This window comes from Heloderma suspectum, chromosome 12 (assembly GCF_057233095.1).
Source record: "Heloderma suspectum isolate Gila_16-S chromosome 12, 16-S_ref, whole genome shotgun sequence".
Lineage (NCBI taxonomy): Eukaryota > Metazoa > Chordata > Lepidosauria > Squamata > Helodermatidae > Heloderma > Heloderma suspectum.
In genome coordinates this window covers 36,516,812-36,534,713 of record NC_139469.1, presented here as the reverse complement: position 1 = coordinate 36,534,713, position 17,902 = coordinate 36,516,812, and the positions used below count along the sequence as shown (strand labels likewise).

The following is a 17,902-nucleotide window of genomic DNA, read 5'->3' as shown; positions in this document are numbered from 1 at the left end:
TTTAACAAATCAACAAGATATTTTTCTGTAATACATTAAGTCAAAGAACAACTTAACAAATAATGAGGATAGCCCCCAACCTCACCTGATCCACAGTGACAAAAGCATAAATGAGCGAACGTGGCTTATCAAGAGGGCATTAAGTGCAAGCTGACCCAACAGATGAAGTAAACACCCAATAAAGTTATCTGGAGATTGTTCATTGGAGGCATTTAGCTCGGGGTCTGAGGGTCAGGAAGGGATCCCCATCCCTGTGTCAGACTGGCCAGTGTTGGGGGGCAGGGGGGCGTCCAACACAGTCCATGGCTTGCACAAGTTACCCAAAGTCCTGAAAATGTTTCTGCAATATATGAACTCTAAATTTGCAGTGTATTGTGATCTAGGCTATATGGGTTACTCTTTAATGCTGAAATACATTTTTTCAACTGGAAACTGTGATCCAAAGGCTTTTTTTAGAAGTTAAATTAGCCACACACCCCCATCATGCTTGACTGATACTTCTCTTAGATGTACTTTTGAGAAAAATAATAATTAATGGCGTATTTGAATTCAAATGTGCCTTTCCAGTTACAGCCAGATATCTGGTCAATTCTCTTCCATTCTGATGTGAAGATAAAACAGCAGCAATTGCCTTGTTGTAGACGGATACAGCAGGCAGTGGCAGCGGCGGCAGCTCCCCTTTCTTCTTCCAATCCAATTTTATTGCTTTTGGCTGATGGCCTTTGCATAAAATATACACATACACTGAGAACAAAGCAAAAAATACCAAGGTTAAAAATATATATAACACATAATGTACAAGATTTAAAAATATAAAAATAGTCCATAAGTAATATGGTATAAATACACACACCAAGAGAAGCAAAAAATGTGAGGGTTGCACATAATACATATAACACATAATATACAAAATATAAAAATAATCTGCCATTGATCCATAAGTGTTATGGTTGGTGTAAATCAAATATAGTCATCTCCTTTGCAATTGATTTATATCCTTTGCTATGTATTTCTTTCTGATCTTCTTGGCAGCAATGGCAAAGAGAGGCACACTCCAGGTCACGTATTTATCCATATCTACTAAGAGATAGAAAATCATATCCAAAGGACTCTGCTAAGAGGACTTTTCAGGTAAGGGTACCACAAACAGTTCCCTTGGGTCATTGCATAAGGGTAGAATATAATGGACAAGATCCTCTGGCTCAGGACAGCCACCAATACAAATACACTCATTTGCTGGAATCCCCCTCTGCCTCCCATCTGTAAAAGCAGTATCCATCATATTTAATCATAACTCTAAAAGTTTTCCAGAGTTGTACAAATGTCAGCTCAGTAAAATAATCTACACGTTCACGGGCCTCTCTAAGTTTAAAATAGAATGGTGTATGTGTAGATATATAAACAGAGTTTAAATCCTTTTTAGTAACAACCTCCTTATAGTTCTCTTAATAATATTTTTCTGTATATCTCATGGGAAGTTTTTAAGTTCAGTCAATGAGAGACCATATTTAACCATAAGTTGGGCCGCGTGGTATATCCAATTTTTAATAGGTAATCCATTAGTCAGTTCAATCAAACATTTTTTGGGTAGCCCAGTGTTATCCATATGTCGCACCTAAACCAATAACACAGAATTCTTTTATCTATTTGGCTTTCGGTGCCCAACATACATGTCTCTAACCATGGAAGATAGCACATCTTTAGGTAGGCCCAGCAGAGCTCTTAGAAAGTAATTCTGAGGGGGATCTAAACCTGACACCTTTGAGGTATCCCAGACCTCTGCCCCATAGAGGGTTTGGACCATTGTTTTGGCTTTATAAACAGATAGAGCAGGATTTACCAAGTTTCCTCCTTTAGAGGCAGCAAATTTCAGAATAGCTTTAGCTGATCTAAAGGCGTACAGTTTAATATCTGTATCTGTTTAATATCTGTTTAATGTCAGTTGTTCATTACAAGAGGCTATTTCTGAATAGACCATTCCCAAATATTTAAATGTTTTCACTTGTTTTATAATATATTCATCCAAATGCCAGACATGCTTTTTAGAACACTTCCCAAACACAACCACCTGTGTCTTAGTGTAATTTATGGACAAAGCATTTACCTTACAGTATGAGCCAAACTTTTCAAGACGCCATCTTAGTCCTACCTAAGTTCTAGATACAAGTACTAGGTCATCGGCTTACATTAGTAGTAAAAAGTTTTGATCAAGAATTGTAACAAGGGCAAATTGTAAACCATCCAGTTCCTTAACCATATCATTAATGTAGAAGTAAACAGAAAAGGTGCCAAAATGCATCCCTGTTTATCTCCAACAAAAGCTTTTAAAAAAAAATTAGAGGTAAGATGGCCAGCCAGATCAACTTTAACTTGTACCAATGTATCGGTATACAATGCTTTAATTAGACAAAGTAAATGATTGTCTATGTTTGTCGTTTCCAATTTCTGCCATAATAAGTGTCTAGAAATAGTATCAAATGCTGACCAGATCAATGAAGGCAACATAGAGCTTTTACTTTATGTTATGAACATATTTACACAACAGAAAATTCCTCACAAAACACAGATCGACTGTAGACTTCCCTCTTTGAAACCCAGCTTGTACCTCAGATATCTTTTTTTGCGTGTCTGACCATTCTTCTAACTTTTCAAGGAGGAACCTGGCATACAATTTGGAAGCAACATCTAGGCCTATAATTAGCTGGATCTCTCCTATCTCCATTTTATGTATGGGAGCAGTGATGCTCAGCTTCCACCCCTCTGCTGCACAGCCAGTGCGGTTTTTGTAAGAAAACAGTTTTGCAAAAATAGGGATCAGTACTCTGGTCTCACCGTATAAAGTTCTGTGGGGATCATGTCTTCCCCTGGTGCCATATTAACTGATTGTCTTGCAATAATCCCCTTGATCTGATCGAAAGTGAAATCTGGCCAGTGAAATATTTCTCCTGGTCCTTTCCTTGCACTGATGCTTCTAGAGAGTAATTTATCTTACTTGTACTTTGAGCAACAAAATGCCAAAATTTCTGAGGATCCTTTTGAATTGCTGCATTCTTTCCACTGTGACTCATAATATTGTTGTTTCTTTTCTTTAAGGACAGTTTTATAATCATACCATAGTTTAGCTATATGTATTTGAAGGGCAAGGCTTTTCTCACCTCTCCTTAACTTCAATTTCCTGAGTTCCTGGACTAGTCTTTTCGTGCTCTTCCAACAGTCCTCAGCAAACCACATCCGACTCTTAAACCTTCTCTTTTTAATCATACTAGTTGTAGAGGGGAACTAATACTTCACGTGATTTGGAAGCTATGCTTTTATTAATGCAGCCCAAAAGAGCATGTGCCTTTTTTGCAGCCACATCCCATTGTTGGCTCATATTCAGCTTGTGGTCTACAACAATTCCAAGATCCTTCTCACTTGTAGTGTTGTTGAGCCACGTATCCCCCATCTTGTAACTGTGCCTTTGGTTTCTTTTTCCTAAGTGCAGAACTTGGCATTTATCCCTATTAAATGTCATTCTGTTGTTTTCAGCCCAGCGCTCCAGCCTATCAAGATCACTTTGAATTCTGTTTCTGTCTCCCAAAGTATTAGCTATCCCACCCAATTTTGTCTCATCTGCACATTTGATCAGCATTCCCTACACCTCCTCCTCCAAGTCATTAATAAAAAGCTTGAAGAGCACTGGGCCCAGGACTGAGCCTTGCGGTACCCCACTTGTTACCTCTCCCCAGTTTGAGAAGGTCCCATTGATAAGCACTCTTTGAGTCCGATTCTGTAGCCAACTGTGGATCCACCAGATCGTTGTTTCATATAGCCCACTTTGAGCTAGTTTGCTCGAAAGCTTTGCTGAAGTCGAGGTATATGATGTCCTCAGCATTCCCACAGTCCACAAGGGAGGTGACCTGATCGAAAAATGAGATCAGATTCGTCTGGCAGGCCTTGTTCTTGACAAATCCATGACGGCTTGGAGTAATCACTGCATTGTTTTCAAGGTGCTTCCAGATGGATTGCTTTATCATCTGCTGCAGAATTTTCCCAGGGATTGATGTCAGACTGACTGGTCTGTAGTTCCCAGGTTCCTTCTTTTTGCCCTTTTTGAAGATAGGGACAATGTTAGCCTTCCTCCAATCATCTGGAACTTCACCCGTCCTCCATGATTTCCCAAAGATAATAGACGATGGTTCCAAGAGTTCTTCTGCCAGTTCCTTTATTACTCAAGGATGCAGTTCATCTGGCCCTGTGGATTTGAACTTAAGCCTCCAGCCTCCAGCGCAAGCCAGAGGGCAAGAGCAAAAGGGCTTTCAGCCTGAGGCTCTCAGCCATGGGCGAGAAGCCGTCGAAGAGGCATTGTTATCCTGGGAGAAGAGCAGAATTGGATGAGAGTTTGGAGTAGCAAGCGGTTACCGACACACAGAGCCGCAGTTGTGCAGAGAATAAGAGGAATACTCATTTTAGTACTATTGACATATGACTGTCTGACAAGAGTTCCCGGAGTGAAAGGACGCAGCTGCCAGGTTCAGTTTGAAGATAAAACTAAGTTGTTGAAATGTGGTTAGGTTTTTATTTATTATTTTAAAATATATTTTTAACGTCTAGTTTTCTGTTAGATTTACGGATTTGTGCATTTTTAATAACTGACAGAATCAAATAGATATTGGTGTACCCTGGATTTTAGGAAAGCTGATTTTAATAAACTCAGAACAATGATCAGTAAGGTCCCATGGCAAGTGACGCTAACAGGAAAAGGAGTCCAAGATGGGTGGGAGCTTTTAAAAAAGGAAATTCTCATGGCACAATTACAAAGAATTCCAACAAGAAGAAAAGGTGGAAGACAACAGAAGAAGCCAATGTGGCTTCACAAAAAGCTTAGGGATGACCTGAAAACAAAAAAGGACACATATAGGAAGTGGAAAGAAGGCCAAGCAACAAAGGAAGAGTACAGTCAGGTAGCACAGAATTGCAGGGATGGCGTCAGGAAGGCTAAAGCTGAGAATGAGCTGAGGTTAGCGAGGGATGCTAAAAACAATAAAAAGGCTTTCTTCAGCTACGTGCATAGTAAAAGGCAGAGGAAAGAAATGGTGGTTCAGCTATTAAATAAGGATGGCAAAACGATAACAGATGACAGAGAAAAGGCAGAGGTGCTCAATTCCTACTTTGGCTCAGTCTTCACCCAAAAGAGGGTCTATGACCCCCCTGGCAAAGGCGAAGTACAGGCTGAAGGGGCAGGATTGCAGCTTGAGATCGATAGGCATATGGTCAAGGAACACCTCATTACTTTGAATGAGTTCAAATCTCCAGGGCCAGATGAACTGCATCCTAGAGTCATAAAGGAACTGGCAGAAGAACTCTCAGAACCGCTGTCTATTCTCTTTGAGAAATCATGGAGGACGGGAGAAGTGCCAGATGACTGGAGGAGGGCTAATGTTGTCCCTATCTTCAAAAAGGGTAAAAAGGAGGAACCTGGGAACTACAGACCAGTCAGTCTGACATCAATCCCTGGGAAAATTCTGCAGCAGATGATAAAGCAATCCATTTGTAAGCACCTTGAAAACAATGCAGTGATTACTCCAAGCCAACATGGATTTGTCAAGAACAAATCCTGCCAGATGAACCTGATCTCATGTTTTGATCAAGTAACCTCCCTTGTAGACCGTGGGAATGCTGTAGACATCATATACCTCGACTTCAGCAAAACTTTCAACAAAGTGCCCCATGATCTCCTGATGAGCAAACTAGCTCAAAGTGGGCTAGATGAAACAACGATCTGGTGGATCCCCAGTTGGCTGCAGAATCGGACTCAAAGAGTGCTTCTCAATGGGATTTCCTCAAACTGGGGAGAGGTAACGAGTGGGGTACCGCAGGGCTCAGTCCTGGGCCCAGTGCTCTTCAACCTTTTTATTAATGACTTGGAGGTAAGGATGGACGAAAGTCCCTTACCTGGTCCCGCAGCTGTTTTCGGTGTGGGGGGGAGGTGCTCCGTTTCTCCCCCCGAAATTCTTGGCGGGGGGGAGGCGCCCCACCCCTCCCAGCCAAAATTCAGGCCTGGGGGGAAGCGCCCCATCCCTCCCCGCCGAAATTCTGGCCAGGGGGGAACGCCCCGTCTCCCCGGCCGCGAAATAGAAAAGTAAATTGTAAAAAAAAAAAAAAACACGTGATAGGCTACGTAACGATTTACGTAGCCTATCACGGCTAGATTTTCAAAGTCAGCTGTGATAGGCTACGTAAATCTATCACGGCTGACTTTGAAAATCTAGCCGTGATAGGCTACGTAAATTGTTACGTAGCTTATCACGTTTTTTTGTTGTTGTTTTTTACTTTACTGTGAAATGGCGGCAGCGGCAGCCAGTCAGAAGACCAGCCGCCGCCGCTGCCGAAACACCGCCGGGACCCGCTGCCAAGAGGGACATTCGACAGAGGTAAGTCCCATCCCGGGGGGGGTGGGGGGGTGTTGGAGAATTTCCACACCAATTTTGGGGGGCCGAATGCGTTGGCATTCGGCCTCCTGGAGATTCGTGGAGAAATTCTCCAACATCCCTACTTGGAGGAGGAGGTGCAGGGAATGCTGATCAAATTTGCAGATGACACAAAATGGGGTGGGATAGCTAATACTTTGGAGGACAGAAACAAAATTCAAAGTGATCTGGATAAACTGGAGCGCTGGGCAGAAAACAACAGAATGACATTTAATTGGGATCAATGCCAAGTTCTGCACCTAGGAAAAAGAAACCAAATGCACAGTTACAAGATGGGGGATACACTACAAGTGAGAAAGATCTTGGAATTGTTGCGATCACTAGCTGAATATGAGCCAACAATGGGATGTGGCTGCAAAAAAGGCACATGCTCTTTTGGGCTGCATTCATAGAAGCATAGCTTCCAAATCCCGGGAAGTACTAGTTCCCCTCTACTCAGCACTGGTTAGGCCTCATCTGGAGTACTGTGTCCAGTTCTGGGCACCACACTTTAAGAAGGATGCAGACAAACTGGAGAGGGTTCAAAGGAGGGCAACAAAGATGATCAGGGGACTGGAAACAAAGCCCTATGAAGAGAGACTGAAAGAGCTGGGCATGTTTAGCCTTGAGAAGAGAAGACTGAGGGGAGATATGATAGCACTCTTCAACTCCTTGAAAGGTTGTCACAGAGAGGAAAGCCAGGATCTCTTCTTGATCATCCCAGAGTGCAGGACACGGAATCATGGGCTCAAGTGACAGGAAACCAGATTCCGGCTGAGCATCAGGAAAAACGTCCTGACTGTTAGAGCAATACGACAATGGAACCCATTCCCTAGGGAGGTGATGGGCTCTTCCACACTGGATGCATTCGAGATGAGGCTGGACAGCCCCCTGTCAGGGATGCTCTGACTTGTATTCCTGCATTGAGCAGGGGGTTGGACTCAATGGCCTTGTAGGCCCCTTCCAACCCTACTATTCTATGATTCTATGACTATCCACTTCCCTTTCTTCTTAGAGCTGGAACATTTGTACTCCTTTAACCAATGTTGTGGTGGTGCTAGGGCTCGCAGGGTCAAAACGATGACGTCTTCTGCCAGCACCCCCACACACAAGACATGCCTGTTCTCTCTGAGATTATATTGTAAGCTATCCATGTTGTAATACTGGGTATTTGGGGTGCCTTGAATGGGCAATTAAGTCTTGAAACCTCTACTCACTTACCTGGGAGTAAGTCTGACTTAAGTAAATGGGGCTGAATTCTGAGTAGACATGTGTAGGATTGCACTGTTAGACTATTAGCTTTACAAAAGGTCTGCTCTTGATGGAGATAAACATCTAGAACTGGTTTGTTGCTGGAAAAAGAAATTTCTGGAAAATCTTGTACTGGTGGTCTTACACTATTTAGGGACATGTTGTGCTCTTCATTTTGCTGTTCTCTCCAGACAAGATCCAAAACACTAATCACTACACTGCCCTTTGCCAGCTCACTCTTCTATGATGGTCAGCTCATCCTAATAAATTGGTTATTATTCTATGTACCATGGTTCTTTTTGGAATGGGGTTCATGTACCGAGAGAGAGAGAAAGAGAGAGAGAGAGAGATGGATCAACACAGCTGAATGTCTGTTTTTTGGGACTCTCCTTAGAAATGTGGCCATGGGACCTTTATTTTGATCAACTTTTGCATTAGTTTAATTCTTGGACAAATTGGAGGCTTGTTGTTGTTCAGTCGTTCAGTCGTGTCCGACTCTTCGTGACCCCATGGACCATAGCACACCAGGCCTTCCTGTCCTGCGCTCTCTCCCGGAGTGTGCTCAAGTTCATATTCATTGCATCGGTGATGCTATCTAGCCATCTCATCCTCTGCCGTCCCCTTCTCCTTTTGCCTTCAATCTTTCTCAGCATCAGGGTCTTTTCCAGGGAGTTTTCTCTTCGCATTAGGTGGCCAAAATATTTGAGCTTCAGTTTCAGTATCTGTCCTTCCAATGAGCACTCAGGGTTGATTTCCTTTAGGATGGACTGATTTGACCTCCTTGCAGTCCAGGGGACTCGTAAGAGTCTTCTCCAGCACCACAGTTCAAAGGCATCGATTCTTCGGCGCTCAGCCTTCCTTATAGTCCAGCTCTCACAGCCATACATTACTACTGGGAAAACCATAGCTTTGATTAGACGGACCTTTGTCGGCAAGGTGATGTCTCTGCTTCTCACTATGCTGTCTAGGTTTGCCATAGCTTTCCTCCCAAGGAGCAAGCGTCTTTTAATTTCATGGCTACAGTCACCGTCTGCAGTGATCTTGGAGCCCAAGAAAGTAAAATCTGTCACTGCTTCCATTTCTTCCCCTTCTATATGCCAGGAAGTGATGGGGCCAGATGCCATGATCTTAGTTTTTTTAATATTGAATTTCAAACCAGCTTTTGCACTCTCCACTTTCACCCTCAAGAGGCTCTTTAGATCCTCTTTGCTTTCTGCCATTAGGGTGGTATCGTCTGCATATCGGAGGTTGTTGATAATTCTCCCGGCAATCTTAATTCTGACCTGTGATTCATCCAACCCGCCGTTTCTCATGATGTACTCTGCATATAAGTTAAATAAGCAGGGCAACAATATGCAGCCTTTTCGTACTCCTTTCCCAATTTTGAACCATTCGGTTGTTCCATGTCTGGTTCTTATCAATCAATGGCTTTAGTATAGTCAATGAAGCAGAAATAGACGTTTTTCTGGAATTCTCTTGCTTTCTCCATGATCCAGCGAATGTTGGCGATTGGATCTCTAGTTCCTCTGCCTCTTTGGAACCCAGTTTGTACTTCCGGTAGTTCTCGGTTACTGAGAACATACTGCTGAAGCCTAGCTTGTAGGATTTTGAGCATCACCTTGCTGGCATGTGAAATGAGCGCAATTTGAACACTCTTCGGCATTGCTCTTCTTTGGAATTGGAATGTAAACTGACCTTTTCCAGTCTTGTGGCCAGTGTTGAGTGTTCGAAATTTGTTGGCATATTGAGTGCAGCACTTTAACAGCATCATCTTTTAGAATCTTAAATAGCTCAGCTGGAAGACTGTCATCTCCACTAGCTTTGTTGTTAGTAATGCTTCCTAAGGCCCACTTGACTTCACTCTCGAGGATGTCCAGCTCAAGTTCAGTGACCGCACTATCATGGCTATCAGGGACATTCAGATCTTTCCTGTATAGTTCTTCTGTGTATTCTTTCCACCTCTTCTTAATCTCATCTGCTTCTGTTAGGTCCCTGCCTTCTTTGTCCTTTATCATGCCCATCTTTGCACAAAACGTTCCCTTGATATCTCCAATTTTCTTGAAAAGATCTCTAGTCTTTCCCAGTCTATTGTTTTCCTTGATTTCTTTGCATTGTTCATTTAAGAAGGCCTTCTTGTCTCTCCTTGCTATTCTCTGGAAATCTGCATTCAGTTGGCTATATCTTCCCCTTTCTCCCTTGCTTTTCGCTTCCCTTCTTTCTTCAGCTACTTGTAAAGCCCCATCAGACAGCCACTTGGCTTTCTTGCATTTCTTTTTCTTTGGGATGGATTTCGTTGCTGCCTCCTGAACAATGTTATGAACCTCCGTCCATAGTTCTTCAGGCACTCTGTCTATCAGGTCTAATCCCTTAAATCTATTCCTCACCTCCACTGTATATTCAAAACGGATATGATTGAGGTCATACCTGAATGGTTTAGTGGTTTTCCCTACGTTCTTCAATTTAAGCTGAAATTTTGCAATAAGAAGCTCATGATCTGAGCGACAGTCAGCTCCAGGTCTTGTTTTTACTGACTGTATAGAGCTTCTCCATCTTTGGCTGCAAAGGACATAATCAATCTGATTTCAATATTGGCCATCTGGTGATGGCCATGTGTACAGTCGCCTCTTGTGCTGTTGGAAAAGAGTGTTTGCTGTGATCAGCGTGTTTTCTTGGCAAAACTCTATTAGCCTTTGTCCTGCTTCATTTTGTACACCCAGGCCATGCCTGCCTGTTATCCTGGTGATTTCTTGACTTCCTACTTTAGCATTCCAATCCCCTATGATGAAGAGGACATCTTTTTTTGGTGTTAGTTCTAGAAGGTGTAGGTCTTCATAGAACCGATCAACCTCAGCTTCTTTGGCCTCAGTGGTTGGGGCATAGACTTGAATTACTGTGATGTTGAATGGTTTGCCTTGGATTCGTACTGAGATCATTCTATCGTTTTTGAGATTGTACCCCAGTACTGCTTTTCCCATCCTTTTATTGACTATGAGTGCTACTCCATTTCTTCTAAGGGATTCTTGCCCACAGTAGTAGATATAATGGTCACCTGAATTAAATTTGCCCATGCTTGTCCATTTTAGTTCACTGATTCCCAAGATGTCGATGTTCAACCTTGCCATCTCATGTTTGACCACCTCCAGCTTACCTTGATTCATTGATCTGACATTCCAGGTTCCTAAACAATATTGTTCTTTACAGCATTGGATTTTCTTTTCACCACCAGACACATCCACAGCTGAGTGTCCTTTCGGCTTTGGCCCAGCCGCTTCACTCTTTCTGGCGCTACTTGGAGATTCCCTCTGCTCTTCCCCAGTAGTATATTGGACATCTTCCGACCTGAGGGGCTCATCTTCTGGCGTCATATCTTTTAGCCTTGTGATACATTCCATGGGGTTTTCTTGGCAGGAGTACTGGAGTGGGTTGCCATTTCCTTCTCCAGTGGACCACATTTTGTCAGAACTCTCCGCCATGACCTGTCCATCTTGGGTGGCCCTGTACGGCATAGCTTATGGCTTCACTGAGTTATGCAAGCCCCTTCACCACAACAAGGCAGTGATCCATGAAGGGGAAATTGGAGGCTACAGATATTCTAAAGTATGATTGTCAAGCACTATGCAATTTCTCCCCCTGAAAATGTGCATTGTGAACCTGCTGGACTTCCCTGAAGCTTTTTTCTCAAGTTTGAGAAAGAAAGCGTTTAGCTGGGTTAGGTAGTAAATATCTCGCAAAGTGGAGGGACAGTTAAATCTAATCGACCTGGTTCGCACGATTGTCGCAGCCCACTGTGGCTTATTAACCATGGTGGGTTGCAGCGCCCATGGGCGTCAGGTTTCCAATCCAACCTGCTGCCACAGCTTCTCATTGGGTTCAGACAACACAATAACTCACCCTCCAGGAAAGAGTTGAGTGTGGGTTGTTGTTGAACTGTAGGTTGTTGAAACATTGGTTATTGTGTTGTCTGAATCCAGCCGCACCAACAAATCATGGTTTGTTAACCACGAACAACCCATGAAGAGAACCCATGGTTTGTTGTTAGGTTGTGAACTGTGGATTTCAACAACAACCCATGGATCAATGACAACTCACACTCAACCCTTGAGTGTGGGTTACTATGTTGTGTGAACCAAGTCGTTATGTGTGAACTCGGCAAGGGTGGATTGTTGGGGTGGTTGACAAGCCACCCAGAACCCATGGGCTGTCTTACGATGGTGTCTTACAACAACCTACCCTGGCTGGGTTCGCATGTAACAAGAAGCTATGGCGTGCTCTCACTGTGCCCCAGATATTCAAAATGGCCACCACCATGACAACAAACCCTACAGGGAAATTCACCCACAGTGGCTTCTCCTTACATGTGAATTGACTTATCAACTTCCACAAGAGAATTACACTTGTTTTCAGCACTACTCTCCCTGGAATGCTTTGCCCTGGTAGCACTGTTGTCTTAACTCTTGTTTCTTGACCTGTTTTGTATATTGTGTGACATGTTGAAACAGAATTTTTTAGAAAACAAGCTACTGCATCTGTTGTTGTTGTTTTTTACTTTCTAGCTACAGTATAAGGCTGCAATCCTATACTCACTTACCTGGGAGTTCCAGTGGTGGAACCCTGACAGCCCCATTGAACTCAGAGCAACTCAGAGAGTAGACATGGATAGGATTGCATTGTAAGTGATTTTGTCTGGGTTGGATCCAGATTGAATCACTCTTAAAATAGACCCATTGAAGTCAATAGAAAAGTAAGACTCACTAACTTAAATCTCATTGATGTCAAGTGGCCTACTCTGACTAATGTGGATCCGGTGCTCTGTCTTTCTGTTTCATCATGTCCTTATTTCTTATGAAACAAACAAACCAGTCGTTTATTCCAAGTGTTCATAGGGAATGTCCTGTTAAGCTCAACTTTTACATATCCTGCAACAGCCTATTTATAGTATAAATAAATTACACATACCTCTTATACATACCGTGTTTGTTTAAGACAAGTGTTCATTATAAGTATGTAAAAGAATGTTTACAACAGAAATGCTTTAAAAGAATAGATAACCATGTTGGTTATAGAAAAAAAAGGAGAGTCCACAGTAAGGTTATTAGGACTAACCAAAATATTGAGCAAGCTTTAGAACTCTTCATTAGGTTAGATATTAAGCAAATTGGGGATGGGGGTGGGGCTGGCATGATGTTAGACTCTCAACATCTGCAGATCGATTCCAGGGGTTGTTGTGCAGGCTTAATTAGACTAGTCTGTGCTAGGTGCTAAACAGATGTTCAACTTCTACCAAGTTCCACTTCCACAAAAAATAAGAATGGATAACCTCCATTATTTAAAAACAGAACAACCCTGTTCAGACGCGCACAGCGGGAGGGTGCTTATGGTAACTACGGGGGGGGGGGATAGTGAAACCACAACATGCACGCCCATCACATGACTGGGAGCAACGCGGCTCTGCGGTTCCTGTAACAACCCCCCTCTGTAGTTACCATAACCATCCTTTGCTGTCAGGGATCCCAGTGGCCCTCACACCACAAAAACGCCTGCGCCATCCGCTCCATCCGTTGAGATGTGCCAGCGACCATAGAGAAAGTCCACGCCAGCTAGAGCATCGCCAGAAGTAGCGGATGCTCTAGGCAGCCATCTCTGTGGTTATGGCCTGTAAACCACACAGCGCCCGTTTGAGCACCGGGAGCACGATGCACGTGGCAGGAAGCACCCCAGGCCCCTCAGCCCTGCTGCAGGGGGGTGGGTGGTTAGCCGGGATGGTTTTGGAACCATGGTTAGTGGGGTTTTGCGCAAATTCCCTAACCATTATGTGTGAACAGGGCCACCATCTGGCAGATCTGTCTGCAGCCCTAGTTGGAATGTGCATGGGTCCCTTGAGAGGCAGAGAAAAGGAGCAAAGAGAAATGCAGTAGGTGCTATCTTAGCAAAGCCTGAGTTTAATTGCCAGTGCTCACTAGGTAAAAAGTCAATAGAAGTCAAATTGAGTAGTATTACCTAGTGGTTTCTTTATTCCCTTGTCCCAGTAGTCCTCACTGCAACTTGAAAATCTGTTTAGCAACTAGCTATGGCTATTCCAGTTGAGTGCGTTTCATTACTGATTAATTCGCTGATGTCCCATTCACTTCTTTCCAAGCCCTGCCTAGTGAGAGGAAGACTGATGGCAGCCGCCCTGTATGTGCTGCCACTCAGCGTTGTTGGGTAGCCAACAGTTATTTGGGTAGAATTATGAGAGAAGGAAGAAAAACCAATTCTCACTTACTAAAACATACACCCATAACAAAGTATCAGCCTTATCCAAAAGCATTTAAAACCATTTCTTTATAAATAACTACCTCAGAAGTATTCAGAATTCACTTATCATTTTCATTAATTGTCCATACTTTGTCCAGAACAGAAGCCCATAGTGTCTCTTGAACTTCTGCTTTGGGGTGGTATAAAAATGTAAATAAACAAACAAACTTGTGATAAATAGCAGTGTAACAGCAAGCAGTGAATAAGATACCAAGGTGGGCACTGGAGATGGGTGACTACTCCCTCTGGGTTGACTTCCTTCTGGCCCGCCAATGAAGACCTTAAGGTGCCTTGGAGCAAAATATGGGAGGGGTCCTGGGAAGGAGCTATTTGCTGGTTTCAAGGGCAGGGGTTACTGCTCTGCCTTTTCATTGCTTTGCTGCTCATCTCCCCACATTTCTTTGCTTGCAGACATCTGATGCCCCGGACCTTGGAGAGTCAGATCACCATGGAGAAAACCCCCAGCTACTTTGTCACCAGGGAAGCCCCCCAGCGGATCTTCAATATGTCACGGGACACCAAGCTGATTGTGGTGGTGAGAAACCCCGTAACCAGAGCCATCTCGGACTACACGCAGACACTCTCCAAGAGGCCCGACATCCCCACCTTCGAGGGCCTGTCCTTCCGCAACCGCAGCCTGGGTTTGGTGGACACCTCTTGGAACGCCATCCGCATTGGCATGTACGTGGTGCACCTGGAGAGCTGGCTCCAGTACTTCCCGCTTTCCCAGATCCACTTCGTCAGCGGGGAGCGGCTCATCACAGACCCGGCAGGGGAAATGGGCAAGATCCAGGACTTCTTGGGCATCAAGCGGGTGATCACAGACAAGCACTTCTACTTCAACAAGACAAAGGGTTTCCCTTGCCTGAAGAAGACAGAGGGGAGCAGGTTGCCTCGCTGTTTGGGGAAATCAAAGGGGAGGACTCATGTTCAGATTGACCCAGAAGTGATAGAGCAGCTGCAGGACTTCTATCATCCCTATAACATCAGATTCTATGAAACTGTTGGGCAGGACTTCAGGTGGGAATGAGCACTTCAGCAGGGCGTGCTGGTGCAGAGCACAGCATGCCTCAGTCTTCCGAGAGGCAGCAATTGCCGGGGATCATCCTCCCCGCCCCGCCGCCGCTGGGCTGCCTTGGCCTTTGTTTGGGCCCACTGTGAGTGCTGGCACGAATTAATGTCCTGAAGTGCCACAGGGTAGCAGCACCCAAAACCCGTTGGTTTGTTGCCACACACTGCCAATCTCCTCCCTTGGTTGGCTGAGGGGGCAGCTGGAAGGGGGTAGGCAGGTCCCTTGGCTCTCTTTTCATTGGTGCAATCAGGGTATGTGATGCCCAAGGATGGATTTTATTTTTAATAATTATTATATATTCTATATAAATATAGTATATAAATATCACTGCCTAGACACTACTTGGCACCTGGTCCGTCCCGGGTTTCCAGCTGGATGCCCTTCAGAGCAGCCCTTGGCAAACCCACCTGGACTGCAGAGTCTGGGTTTGCTATGGGTCTGCCTCACACCATCCCTCATATGCTGCCATTTGGAAGGGGAAGGGGGCTCGCTCCTGCTCAGAGGTGCAGGTTTTGTGCCAGAGGGTTAGCTAGGCCTCTCCGTTCTTATGTGGGAGCCTGGTGACCATGGAGATGCTGGTCTGTCTTCTTCTAAGGAGGTCTCCAGAAACACACTGTCCAGTTAGATATTCCTGTCCTGTGAATAAAGCACAGATTTCTGCTGTTACGGGTACTTCAGGCACTCACCCCTTTTCTTGTTCAGGACTGTGAATCCACCCATCCTCCTTGTATTTCCCTCCCCCATGTGAAATAAAAACAAATCCAATTCATTTTTAATGGTGACATTTTTCTCAGGGATATTGTGGGTGCAAAACTGGGCAGCCAGGTGGATTCTCCTCTGCATTAAGAACATCAGGAGAGCCCTGAGGCTGGGTCAGACCCAGGGTCCCTCTAGTCCAGCATTCTGTTCACACAGTGGCCAGCCAGCTGTCGACCAGGAAACCACAAGCAGGACACAAGCGCAACAGCGCCCTCCCACCCATGTTCCCCAGCAGCTGGTGCACATAGGCTTACTGGAGGTAGCACATAGCCATCAAGACTAGTAGCCTTCTCCTCCAGGAATTTGTCCAACCCCCTTTTAAGCCATCCAAATTGGTGGCCATCACTGCATCCTGTGGTAGTGAATTCCGTAGTTTAACTCTGTGCTGTGTGAAGAAGGGCTTCCTTTTGTCTGTCCTGAATCTCCCACCAATCGGCTTCATGGGATTCATAGAACCCTTTGGATTCTAGCATCATGAGAGAAGGAGAAAAATGTCTCCCTCTCCACACCATGCGTAAGTTTGTACAGCTCTGTCATGTCTCCCCTTACTCTCCTCCAAGCTAAGCCATCCCAGCTGTTGTAACCCTCCCTCATAGGAGAGATGCTCCAGCCTCTTGATCATTTCAGTTGCCCTCCCCTGCACTTTTTCCAGCTCTACATCACCTAAGCCAAGGATGGGCCTGCTTTATCCTCCCCACTGAGGGGTGTGGTGGGGGGAGGGTGCATGTGCTAAAGTTCAGCCTCTACTGAAGCACAGATGTGAGTCTGGGGCACTACTGACAACTGCTTCTAATGCCTGAATTGGAGCGTTGGCTGGTCGTGCCTGCTTATCAAAACTCTGTCCCTTCACTTGTTGGCAGCAGCACTGGAGCTCTTGGTGGCGAGTACCGAGGCGCCTCTTTCACCCACCGATGATCCTGATGCAAGAAAGAGCAAAGCTACAGCTAGAAGCAGCAAACTGGAGACAGGCATTACTGAAGGTGCTCTTCCAGACACATGGGCAAACTTGCAGACGTTCCCAAGATGCACATCCATTCAGGGCCCTTTTAACTTCAGCGGTGGTGCGTCTTGCATGGCCATCTCAAGGGGATGGGGGTGAACTAGGCCGCCACCTGGGGCAACAAATTCTGGGGGTACCAAAAGACCCCCTGAAGGTGGCAGCAGCGCTCCTTGTCTCTGGGAAGCGCCCCTCGCTGCTTCCCCACTGCAACAAATGGTGCAACAGAACAGCAGCTGGTGCCGCTCTCCAGAGAGTTCACCCAACCCAACTGCTTAAGTCTGAGGGGCCCTTCCTCAAAGCAAGTGAGGCGTTCTGTATGAGGCGGCGGTGGGGAGGGGGAAGAGGAAGAAGGTGAGGGTTTGACCTGGCATCAAGTGAGTTGGAAACTAAAGGGGAAGGAGGGAGGCCCGAATTCCAAGCCCTGGCTGCAGTTCTTCCCCTGAGAAGCTGCTCGAAGTGGCTTTGAACTAGATGTGGTTCAAAATGAGACCAAATCTCAACACACTCACACAGCATGCAACAGCAAAGAGGATACAAAGCAGGAGGTGACACTGTGTAGATGAAGGTCCTGAAAAGAGGATAGATCTCTGAAAGATACCTTCCCTTGCATTCCAGTTATGGTTCCTGAAGCTGAAGATGGGGTGCATTGAAACTCAGGGGGGAAACTATGGCCATTTAACAAAAGTTCACCGCAGGTCTCTGCCGTAGCAAGGCAACGACCTGGGCAGACAGGCTCCGTGGCGTCTAGGTGACAAGGTGGTGAATCTGGGTGGCAGGACAATGGTGTCCTGTGCCTTTTAGTGATGGAGGCAACCGGGTCTCTCTGGGCTTGTCTGGGATGAATGGAGGAGATACCCATGAGTGCCCATGGAATTCCACAGCTGGCCACACCCCAGGAAGTGGGCAAAATCCTGCCAGGAGGGAGCAGGACAGGAAACCAAGTGATTCCAGTAATGGGGCCTCGGTGTTCATCACTGGTCCACAAATGGAACTGACTAGGTAAACCAGCACTTGGTGATTTCAGCAGCATGAAACTTCACCTCTGGATGGTGAGGAGCTCAGTTCACACAATCACAG

General features: G+C 45.2%; 1 protein-coding gene across 1 annotated transcript in view; it reads left to right on the top strand.

Moving 5' to 3' along the window:
• Positions 1-15,828, top strand: part of HS3ST2 (heparan sulfate-glucosamine 3-sulfotransferase 2) — a 49,141-nt gene extending 33,313 nt beyond the window's left edge. The window contains exon 2 of the mRNA XM_084819226.1: positions 14,406-15,828. Within this exon, the coding sequence (XP_084675352.1) occupies positions 14,406-15,024 (619 nt within the window). The 3' untranslated portion in view covers positions 15,025-15,828. The remainder of the gene's footprint in view (positions 1-14,405) is intronic.
• Positions 15,829-17,902: the final 2,074 nt, after the last annotated feature.